The sequence below is a fragment of the Natator depressus genome, chromosome 12, assembly GCF_965152275.1.
Source record: "Natator depressus isolate rNatDep1 chromosome 12, rNatDep2.hap1, whole genome shotgun sequence".
Taxonomy (NCBI): domain Eukaryota; kingdom Metazoa; phylum Chordata; order Testudines; family Cheloniidae; genus Natator; species Natator depressus.
The window spans coordinates 5,924,092-5,936,398 of NC_134245.1; the positions used below are offsets into that span (position 1 = coordinate 5,924,092).

Genomic DNA, 12,307 nt, shown 5'->3' on the forward strand with positions numbered 1-12,307 from the left:
CATTCAGGTCTGAACTGTTTTTTAAAACTTATTGTTTTGAGGTATTTCTGAAAAAAATCTTACTTCTTTTGGGTCTTTGCTGAACTCACGCTCCTTATCCCAAGTCACAATATTTAATCTTCTAAATGGAAAAGAAGCTTCATCGTAAGTTTCATGTTTTTTGACCCACAATCTGTAAAATGAATATTTTTCAGTTTTGCTACATTTGTGAACCTTTGAATTTTTTTCCAGGGACAGCCTAAGGTTGTTGGGTTGTGTGTGCATTCTGATGAATGTTAAAATTAGTTTTATATGAATTTTAATTATTGGGGAATTATTAGACAAGATAATGGAGTGGCTGATATGGGACTTGATTAATAAAGAATTAAAGGTGGACTATATAATTAATGCCAATTGACACGGGTTACTCTAAAATAGATCCTGTCAAACTAACTTGATATATTTTTTTGGATGAGATTACATATTTGGTTGATAAAGATAATAGTGTTGATGTAATATACTTAGACTTCTGTAAGGCCTTTGACTTAATAGTTCATTTTGATTTAAAAACTAGAACAATACAAAATTAACGTGGCACACATTAACTGGATTAAAAACTGACTAACTGATAGGTCTCAAAATGTAATTGTAAACAGGGAATTGCCACTGAGCTGGTCTGTTTCTAATGGGATCCTGCAGGGACTGGTTCCTGGCCCTATGCTATTTAACATATTTATCAATGACCTGAAAGAAAACATAAAATCATCACTGATAAAGTTTGCAGATGATACAAAAATTGGGGAAATGGTAAAAAAGAAGAGGATAGGTCCCTGATGCAGAGCGATCTGGATCGCTTGGTAAACTGAACTCAAGCAAACAATATGTTTTTAAATGGCTAAATGTAAATGTATACATCTAGGAACAAAGAATACAGGCCATACTTACAGGATGGGGGGCTGAAAAAGTTTGGGAGGGGGCAGGTGGATAATCAACTGAATATGAGCTCTCAGTGTGATTATGTGGCCAAAAAGGCAAATAGCTGTCAGAGGGGCAGCCGTGTTAATCTGTTTCAGCAAAAACAACAAGGAATCTTGTGGCACCTTAAAGACTAACGAATTTATTCGAGCATAAGCTTTCGTGGGCTGTGACCCACTTCTTCAGATGTATGGCGTGAAAACTGCAGTAGGCTAATGTGATTCTTGGATACTTAAACAGGGGAATCTCGAGTAGGAGTGAAGAGGTTTTTTTGCCTCTATATTTGGCACTGATGCAGCCACTGCTGGGATCTTGTGTCCAGTTCTGGAGTCCACAATTCAAGAAGGATGTTGATAAATTTTGTGAGGGTTCAGAGAAGAGCCAGGAGAATGATTAAAGGATTAGAAAACCTGCCTCATTGTGATAGAATCAAGGAGCTCAATCTATTTATTTTAACAAAGAGAAGGTTAAAGGGTGACTTGATCACAATGTCTAAATATCTACATGGGGAACAAATGTTTGGCTCTTCAATCTAGCAGGGAAAGGTGTAATATGATCCAACAGCTGGAAGTTGAAGTTAGACATATTCAGACTGGAAATAAGGGGTACTTTTTTAAGTGAAGGTAATTAATCATTAGCACAATTTACTAAACATTGTGATGGATTCTCCATCCCTGGAAAATTTTAAATCAAGATGTGATTTTATTTTTAAAGAAACATGCTCTAGTTCAAAAGGAATTATTTGGGGTAAGTTCTATGTCCTGTGTTATACAAGAGGTCAGACTAGATGATCACAATGGTCTCTAATGGCCTTGGAATCTATGAGCCTATGAAACGATAGAAAATAGACAGGCATCTTCTTTACCTGTATCCATCGCACTGATAAAGTGCTTCAAAAAGAGAAGGAATTCTGTACTCCTCTGCTTCTTGACAAAATAGAGACCATTCTCTGTAAATTGTAAATAAACATAACTGTACAGTAATTCTCTCAAATACATTTAGATTATCTTTTCTAAATACTAGTCAATTTTTGAAATCATCTTATGTAATCAACGATGCAAAGTGATCGTGCAAAATGCACTCTCCCTAATTTGAGTCATTTCTTATTTTGCTACTGATGCAATATTAACACATGGAAAAAACAGAGGCCAAAACTTTCAAAAGTGTTTACGACTTTTGGGTGCCTTGTGTTTTGGATGACATATAGGCATCTCAAGTTGGGAACCCAAACAATGAAAGGTGAAATTGTGGCTCCACTGAAATCAAGGAAAAACTTCCATTGACTTCAGTTGAACCAGAATTTCATTCCAGATATCCAAAATAAGTGAACAATTTTGAGAAAAACAGTTCAAACTTTGAATATCTAACACTGAAAACAAACTGCTCATGAACACTCAACAGAGCAAGATTTATGTGTAGAAATCATACAGCAAATAATTTTGAACAACAAACGAGTTTAAGTAAACCATAACCTGATTGCAGTCAATTTGCGCACAAAAAAAAGAAGCTAAATTTGGTGAATAAATTATTGGCTACAATTTTTTGCTCAGGTTTTCTTTAAATTCACAAAGCCTTATGCTAATTTTTCTCACACTAATGTTGCTGTATGAATTTGATAACAAATACTACTGGAACTAAAAATCTTGCTTTAATGCTTTAATCACCAGGTAAATCAGAAAACCTATAGGTGGAATAAAAGATTAATACCTTTTTTCCTATAGATATCTGGAATAAGACTAATAAAACGCATGATCTCTCTTTTCTTACTTAAATTCAGATGGTAAAAACAGCTTGCCAAGTCTAAGGAAGTTGAGAATGTGTCGAAATATTTGCCCATCTCCATGGATTAGGAGACTCTGACCATATGTAATCCAATAAACTTTTTTGCAGTTTGACAGGAGCTCTGGACACTGGAGAAATAAATATGTATCGTAACTTAGGAGGTCAGAGTTACTTTAAGACCTTTTTTCTTCCCACCGTGTCCCTCCAAATCTCATATCAAAGCAACTCTCCTTCTAGCCAGGGAAGGTTGAATGTAGCTAAATGTAGAGCGAGTTGTTAGAACATTATGCTACTTCGCTTGCCGATGGGGTTCATTTATATGAGCGGTGCCCAAACTTTTCCTGTTGCGCCCCCTCTTGCCAGTACTGGAATTTGTCTGTGCCCCCTCCTCCATTCCTGCACAGTTGGCTCAGTAGAGGAGCTTGGGCTGACGCAGAGCTGGCCTGGTGGGGGAGAGGGAATAAGGGCAGAGCTGGGCTGGGGATGGAGCAGGGGGCGGAGTGGAGCTGCAGCTGGGGGTGGAGCTGGTCTGTGGGAGGAGTGGAGCTGTGGCTGGGGGTGGAGCAGGGGGCAGAGTGGAGGTGTGGCTAGGGGTGGAGCTGGTCTGTGGGAGGAGTGGAGGTGTGGCTGGGGTGGAGCTGGTCTGTGCGAGGAGCAGAGGTGTGGCTGGGGCTGGAGGGGGACTGGGAGCAGAGCAGGGGGTAAAGAGGAGCTGTGGGTGGGGCCAGAGCTCAGCTGGGGGTGGAGTCAAGGTGCGGATGGGGCCGGAGTGGAGGTGTCGCTTGGGCCAGAGCTGGCCTGAGGGTGGAGTGGAGGTGCAGCTGGGGCTGGAAGGGGGCTGGGGGTGAAGAGGAGCTGTGGCTGGAGCCGGAACTGGGGTGGGTGGCGCTCCCTCCCCACAACCCCTGGGGGCTGGCCAGAGTCCCACCATGTGCCCCCCGAAACATTCTCCAGGCCCCCCTCCAAACTCCACGGTTTGGGGACCACTGATTTATAACATGAGATAGTCCCTTCCCAGGCTAAGCTTGTTACTTCTGCAATATATCCAGATTTGCTCTGCTTGCTCTGGCATTTGTGGCAACACAAAAGCTCAGCGCTAACCATGAGCTCAGGGTGACCGTTGATTCTTGTCATTTAAAGCCTCTGAGGCCAGTGCATAGCAGGTGACTCACCAGAAAACGGGGGTTCTCTGAATATAGAACTTCCAGAGACCTCCCCTCTTAGAATCACGTCGGCCTGCCTGGACCTGGAAACGTGCAAGGCCTATGAAAGAGCCCATGTATGTTCTTTGATGTCAAGGTTGCCTTTATAAAAGAGGCTCATTTGTCCCACCCCCCTAATTTCTTCTCTACCTGCCTTTACATAGACAAGTGGGGATGAAGGGAGGGCAAGAATGGCTCTGTGGAGGGCGAAACTTTTCAGTCAGACTCAGGCCTGTCTTCCTTGCTTACAGGTGCAATTGGTGTCTGTAAATTACACTTCTAGTTCAGCGCTCCTGCAGTCAGGAAATTAGAATCGGGCACCTGCTCAAATTTGTGCCTTCAGTTGAATTACAAACCCACAATTCAGTGCAATTCTTGTAGGGCCAAAGGCAGGCCACCTTTCTGAAAATGCGCCCTGGAGTGTTGTGTACACATTTTGAGATTTAGATTGGCTCTTTTTGGCCCTGATTCAGCAAAGCCCTTAGGCTTTTTCTTAACTTTACGCATGCGCGTAAGTCCATCTCCATTCAGCAGAGCCCCTAAGCATGTGCTTAACATAGACTTGAATTCAATGGAACTTAAGATCATCCATGAAGTTAAGCGCATGCTTATGAGCTTCTATTTGTTCTTATGGATTTCTAATATTAATTTTGAGGGAAGGCAGCCCCGCCCCCCATACATGGTTTTGGCAGCCCATGTACCCGATGAAAGAAGAATTAACCAGGTCCTATCAGCCCCAGTCAATGCTGTTTGTGTTGTTGGCCAGGAGGGGAACTCTTCTCTCATGAATAATTCTAGGTGCTTATTTCCTCAAGGGGCTAAACATGGTGCCTTCAGACAGCTCCCAGCCCAGAAATGAAGCTCTGCTTGCCCCAGGCTGCCAGGCAACCCCATCAAATGCTATCTCATCACCTTTCCAATAGTAAAATGTCTTAGGCAGACTTACAGTAAGGCAATATAAAGATACTTATTGACTGTACCTTCAGCAAGGTTTGTAAGTATGTTTCATACCAATGGCTTCCTACATAAATTTTCACAATCTGATGCAGGGAGTAGACTCTTACTTCTGCTTTCCAGTCGTCATCTAAGGGATAAGGTTCAAAATGTCAAGGTCACAGTGGAAGTCATTTTAAATAATAATGAAACTTGGTGGTGGATATGACAGTTGTAAGCTACTGAGGGGATATCACAATAGTGTAATAATAATAATATGGATTCTTTAGTATGCTAAATGAATGTAGAGAATTCTGAGCAAACACACACAGAGCTCAGGCCTTGCATTCTGGTTCCAGGGCTCAGATATAAGCATTGTCAAAAAATAACCAGGCATGCAAATGTACAACAGCAAACACCCATGCTGCAGCCAGTATGCTTCTCTCTAGTCCAGTCAAAAGTCTTGGCCTGCATCTGTGAACATAAGTCTGGTTCTGTTTGGGCTCTCCAACCTGGTACATTTAGCTGCCCAATGTAGATAAAGCTGGATATGCTGTTGAACCTGAACCCAAAAGGTACACAACGTCAAAATTCAGCAGTGGGAAAAGCTGAGGTGTGCTGGAGTTTGCTTTGATAGTTACGACTGATAGAAAGCTTTCACTGGACTTGACTGTGGGTTTAAGCTCAGGGAACTCCTGGGAGCGCACGGGAAGCAAAGCTATTTCTTCACCACTGTTTGTGTGTTCCTTTTACCACTACTTCTGGAGACATTAGGCTAGCCTCACTCACTTCGTGTGTGCAAGGAATGGAAGTAGTGCTATGGTGCCTGCTCCATTCCCTCCTGTGGACCTGCACAAGCTTGGGCACAATTTAGCCTCTGTATTTAGCCTCTAGATTTTATCGGAATGCGGAAATGATTTTCTGGAAAAGTTTAGATTGAAATCAGTCACAGGAATAGTCCATGAGACAGTTACTGTATTGTCCTGTGATATGCTGGCTGGAAAGTTTAAATAAATATTCACCCAAATCAAAATGGTGAAAAATATTTGAAAAGCGCCTCCATTAAGAAAAGATTTGTGTGCCTACAACAGCACACGTCAGTACTGAAAGATATACGTAGCAGTCACAAACTCACAGAAGTGATGTTTGGAGGGACGTGAACAATAACATGAAAAGATTAGACAACTCTGGAATGGGAATATGTAAAATAAAATGAGTGTGTAGAGTACCTCATCTAGCACAATGGGCCCCGGTCCATGACTGGGGTCCCTAGTTGCTACTGTTATACAAATAATAACAACAACAACTCAATTGTTAGGCATTTGAGATTGTTACAATTATTTCCCATTTAATTTCTCTAACACAAGCTATGCACCACACTATGTCATGATGACATCAAGATGCCACAGAGATGACTGAACTCCTTCATACCAAGCCCTGTTATCATGGATTTTAATTCCATCAAAATAATTAGTAGGATTCAGTCCTTTGTAGGTACAGAGATTTCCCACAGGAGCCCACTCTGAATATCAGTCCCCTAGTCTCATATGTACGACATCTAATATTAACCAGAAAATGTATTGGAGCAACTCAATTCACAGAGACTTACTGGAATGTAAGGCTTATTTGCATATCTGCCTGGAAATATGCTGTGTGCCATGAAGGGTTTTCACTAATTCCGTCTCTTTCGAGGGGGAGAGACAGAATTTTCAAGCAAGCAGTTATATTCTAAACATAAATATGAATGCCTCTTCAGAAATAAGTGTCACTGTAGTGCAGTTACTGTGCATTTCTTCTAAAGCTTTTTGTTGTATGTATAATTATACAGCTTGTGGGGTAGCAGTAGCCACTTCTTAAAAACTATTGGCTTATACTAGATTTTATGAAAATGAGGAGTTTGTTGGTCACATAAAACCCTGGTTAATTTGAAACCTACCTTTTCCTCCTAGCTAGCACTGGATTATTGAGTCTTTATTCTTAATCAGCCAATATCCACTCATCATATTTTAAAACAATATAATTACTTATTTAAATCAATTTACTTACTGTGTCCCTTCATCTCTGCAGGTATCTTTTGTTTCAGATATGATTTCAAAGCATCTTTCATTGGTTCATATGTGATGTCCCTTTTGTCCAAGTAATCACAGAGTTCATGGATTTCAGACATATTTTCAGTAAGTGGGAGGCGGCAAGTTCCTAGCCAGTTCCTATCCATCCAAAGTTAAATGAGAATAGGTCACTAGATCTTTGTCTATTTTTTATACTACCAAATACTTTTACATGATTTATTTTTAACTAATTCAGGCCAAGCCATTGTTAAGAACACCTGGTAGAAAGCTTTTCCAGCTATTGATACTTGAGCTTTCAATAAGATTTTTCCCATTGAAGACTTTTGCATTTCTTCCACTTGACAAATAATGCTAATTCACTAGAACCTTCACATGAGTGCTCCTTACCAGCCTTAGAACAGATCTGCAGTATCAGGCCCTAACAGACTATATGTGTTGTCCGAAAAATTTAAACAAATATAAATTGAAGGTGAACTTATGGGCCTTTCATCTGCCAAGACCTGGCAACGGTTGCTGTTAGTAGAGACACCTAAACCAGTTTAAGAGCTGTCTCCTTACTCTGCAATGTTAGTGATCAGTGATACAAGCAGAGGACTGCAGAATGCTGAGAGGAGGGTAACAGCAGGTAAATGAAAGACAGGTAAATGAAAGAAATTATTAAACAATTTTTTGGAAAAAGTATGTTTTTAATGTTTCACTCCCCCCTTTCATCCTTTTTGTTTCTTACATTTATACACTTTTTGGAAAGCATTTCAATGCCTCTTTAGTGCTCCTTGGGGAGTCATTCCTTCTGTCTAGTGTAATGATGTCTGCCCTTCTCTAGGCACACAGGGTCACTTTGTCACAAAGCAGAGTTTAGCACTTTCAGTGCAGTTTAGAAATTACAATATTCAGTGTTAGCAATTTATCTGAATGTTAACAGTAGGAAAATAGGCTCAAATTTCATTCTTGGTGTAACAGACCATCTATATACTTATACTCAGCTAGGTTCATTAAGTCAAATATATGCAATACAATGAGCCAAATTCATGCCTGATGTGCGCCAACTGAAGTCCATGTCGTATATTTGGAGAACTCCAGCTATTGTTAGTAACTTTCCTTTGTTCCTTATGCAGTTGCCTGTGCAGAGCCCCACTGTCGGAGATTAGACAGTAGTAACAGTCTTCAGGAGCAGCACTAATTAAATGAAAGGCTGAAGGACTGCTCTTCCAAAGTTAGTATGCAATATGGCTGAAGAACTCAAACAGAAAAAGAACCCAACCTCATGAATTTAATGAAGACTAGTTTATAAAAGAAAACCTACTTGACATGTTGGAAGAGGACGCCATTCCCAGAGATGTACAGCTGGTTTCTGTCTAAAGTACTTTCTATATGGAGCTGTCCAAGTGCTGAATCAGGGTATTTTACTAAGACACCAAGTGCCATAACATACAAGGGAGGCCTCTTGGCTTCCTGAACTTCCAGCATCTTGTTTACTATGCCCTTCATAGAATCTTCAAGGTTAGAGGTCAGCATAGAGCAATTTCCTACATGAAAAGGAAATACATAAAAATATCCAGACTGTGTTCTAACAAGCAAAAGATTAATATGAGATTAATATCATTAATATTAATATGAGATATAATATAAGATTAATTGTGTGTGCCCTTGTTGCCAAGAAGGTCCCTTCCAACCCTGATATTCTATGATTCTATGAATAATTACAGCAACACTTGGCCCTTCTCTCAGCATTCATGCAATCTGTTGAGAAGACTCTGGGTTCAAAATATTCATGTAATACATTTTTCTGTCCATAAGAAATTAATGTTAAAAACATGACAGCTGTTTTGGCATAACTACAAGGGGTAGTGCTTGCTCAAGATGCTCCTAGAGCCCTTCGGTACCAGATCACTAAGAAATGCAGGGCCTGCTCTTAAACAAGCAAACAAAACCTTTGCTATACTGGAGTTAGTTATAAATGCAAATTCTGAAAACAAAAGGAACATCTTTTCCGAGTGGGAGCATTCATTTAATCTTTCTTCCTTCATGAAAGAAAGACATGTCATCATGGTCTGCCAGGAGTAACAGAGGGTGGGGAAGGGAGCATCCAAATTCTGGTTAATTATGCTGATGGAAATACAGTATGCCTTAAATAACCATTTCAATAGGTTTCTATTTCATGCTGTTATTGGTGACTTAGAAGACTGCTTGGTGCCTAATCATTACTCTGTACACTCTCAAATTTTGCAAAAATTTGGTACCATAAAATTATTTTGTCATTCTGATACCTAAACAGCTAAATGGCTCAGAGAAATTACAAGCTAGAACTCTGGGTATGTACTCTGGTGGCTAGACCACACTAAAACCCATGCCACCACATCTTCACTATTATTGTTACTAGCTAGATTAAAACTTGCATGGGTAGTGATACCTGTGGCACAATTACACCTTAATTTGTGGTGCAGGTGTATCTTTAATGTTGTAAGAGAAATTCAGAAGGCAGTCTTTAGGAGGGCTGTATATAAGGGGACCTGACACACTGGGGTTGGGAAGTAGATCCATGCATAGGGCAACATGGAATAAGTAGGAGTGGGAGAAGAGAATGTAGGGGCCACTGTTAATGGAGAGGCACAAAGGAGCAACAAGAGACACAATAAGAATTCAGATCCAAGTTGCAGGCCAGGGCAAAGTTGTTCAGGGCCATAAAGATGAGGGTAAGAAGTTTAAATATAATTTCATGGGCAAGGGGCACTAACTGAGGGATTCCAAGAGGGAAGTGATGTTGTCTGATCAAAAGGCAAGGAAGGTAAAATTACTTATCTTGTAATTCTGCATCTGAGGAGATCATCTCAGAGGGGTTTTTGTCTCCAGCAACTGTTATGTCAGAAATTGCCCTAGCTCAAGATTTTTGAGCCCATTAATTTTGATTTTCAATAAGTCTTGGGATACCGAAGGAGTTCCAGAAGACTGGAAGAAAGCTAATGTTGTGCCAATATTTTAAAAGGGTAAATGGGATGACCAGGGTAATTATAAGCCTGTCAGTCTCACATTGATCCCAGACAAGACAGTGGAGCATCTGATATAGGACTTGATTAATAAAGAATTAAATAAGGGTAATATACTTAATGGCAATCAAGATGAGTTTATGGAAAATAGATCTTGTCAGACTAAGTTCATTTTTTTATGAGATTACAAATTTGGTTGATAAAGGTAATAGTGTGGATGTAATAGACTTCTGTAAGGCATTTGACTTGGTACTGCATGACATTTTGATTGAAAACTAGAACAATATAAAATTAATATGACACGGATTAAATGGATTAAAAGTTAGCTAACTGATAGATCTCAAAATGTAATTGTCAATGGAGAATCATCATTGAATGGGTGTGTTTCTAGTGGAGTCCTGCAGGGGTCAGGTCGTGTCCAATGCTAGTTAACATTTTTATTAATAACCTGCAAGAAAACACAAAATCATCACTAAAAATTTCCAGATGACACAAAAATAGGGGAAGGGATAAATAATGAAGAGGACGGGTCACTGATACAGAGCATTCTGGATTGTTTAGTAAGCTGGACTCAAGCGATATGCATTTTAACGTGGCCAAATATAATGTATACATCTAGGAATAAAGAATGTAGGTCATACTTACAGGAATGGGTTATCTATCCTGGGATGTAGAGACTGAAAAGGATTTGGCGTTGGGAGGGTGGGTAATCAGCTGAACAGGAGCCCCCAGTGTGACTCTGTGGCCAAAAGGGCTAATGAGATCCTTGAATGCATAAACAGGGGAATCTTGAGTAGGAGTAGAGAGGTTATATTACCTCTATTTGGCACTGGTGTGACTGCTGCTGGAATACTGTGTCCAGTTCTGGTGTCCACAGTTCAAGAAGGATGTTGATAAATTTGGAGAGGGTTCAGAGAAGAGCCATGAGAAAGATTACAGGACTGGAAAACATGCCTTAGAGTGACAGACTCAAGGAGCTCAACCTTATTTAGCTTAACAAAGGGAAAAGGGGTGACTTGATGACAGTCTATAAGTACCCACATGGAGAACAAATATTTCAAAATGAGCTCTTCAATCTAGCAGAGAAAGGTCTAACATGATCCAATGGCTAGAATTTGAAGCTAGACAAATTCAGACTGGGAGAAAGGAGTAAATTTTTTTAACAATGAGAGTAATTAACCATTGGAACAACTTATCAAGGGTCATGGTGAAGTCTCCATCCCTGGCAAAATTTAAATCAAGATTGTTTTTTTTTTTAAATGCTCTAGTTCAAAAGGAATTATTTGAGGTAAGTTCTACGTCCATGTTACACAGGAGGTCAGACTAGATGATCACAATGGTCCCTTATGACCTTGGAATCTATGTATCACCTCAATATTCAAACACCTTAGCTGAGACAGGAAGTGAATGGAAGAATACACTGAAAACAAAGTGACACCAAATTACCCCTGTAAAGCTTCACTGCATCTGTAAGGTTAGGAATTCCCAAAGTTACAACTTCTGCTTCCAAAACATCTATGTTGGAGAAATTATCAGGCAACAAAATCTTCTCTGAGCGAAGAAAATTTACTTGAAAAATAAAGACAAAACCCGAAGTGTTAATTTTGTCATTTACCTGTCCAATGTTCACTCTAGCAAAACAATAGGCTGTTGACATTTCCCTCCCTCCCCCCAACAACAATATATTCATTAGTTGTTTTATATTCTAGAAGTAAACCAGGAGATCCTTGGTGTTTGAAAATAAATACCTGAAAACTAATATATTTGTAACAGTTTTTGAAGATCAAGATGTAAAATCAAATGTCACTTTACTTTAAAGCATAGCAAAATGATAGGTAGTACAATCCACAGGAATCAGTTTGGTTTTATTTGCAGCAATGTTCCACGTGACTCAAATATGGGCTTTTCTGCAAGCAGAAATCCTTCCTGAAGTATTCTTCAACATAGTTTACCACGGGCTGATGAAATCTGATGCCAGCAGGTCCTTCAAAAACACCAGGGCAAACTTGTGGCAATATCAGAATGAAACAGTGGAGGAGCTGTGGTTTTCTGCCACACTTTAAAAGGGTACATAACTCTTTTGAAGCTAGATGATCCTTTCATAAATGAAAAATTATTTTGTTACTACTGGAGAGATAAAGAACCTAATTCTCATATACAGTAAGACCCCTTTCTACTGCTTTGGTAGTGTAAAGAGGCTTTAAAAAGGGGGTGAAATTTATTCCCACCTTAAGATCCATTTATACTGTTCTGGCAGTGTAAAGGGCTCTTGGTGTACATGAGAATCAGGCCCACCGTCCTTCTTCCACATGTTCCACAGCATATTAATGGGATTATTTACAGAAGCAAAAGATATAGGAACATGCTTTAATCCCATATTTGA

The 12,307-nt window shown here is 39.8% G+C and overlaps 1 protein-coding gene across 1 annotated transcript in view; it reads right to left on the reverse strand.

Moving 5' to 3' along the window:
• Positions 1 to 12,307, reverse strand: part of KCTD19 (potassium channel tetramerization domain containing 19) — a 49,692-nt gene that overhangs the window by 16,664 nt on the left and 20,721 nt on the right. Inside the window, exons 5-11 of the mRNA XM_074968425.1 lie at positions 11,371 to 11,493; positions 8,244 to 8,466; positions 6,918 to 7,078; positions 4,919 to 5,022; positions 2,722 to 2,864; positions 1,820 to 1,903; positions 64 to 172 (exon numbers count right to left, since the gene is read on the reverse strand). Of these exons, the coding sequence (XP_074824526.1) occupies positions 64 to 172; positions 1,820 to 1,903; positions 2,722 to 2,864; positions 4,919 to 5,022; positions 6,918 to 7,078; positions 8,244 to 8,466; positions 11,371 to 11,493 (947 nt within the window). The remainder of the gene's footprint in view (positions 1 to 63; positions 173 to 1,819; positions 1,904 to 2,721; positions 2,865 to 4,918; positions 5,023 to 6,917; positions 7,079 to 8,243; positions 8,467 to 11,370; positions 11,494 to 12,307) is intronic.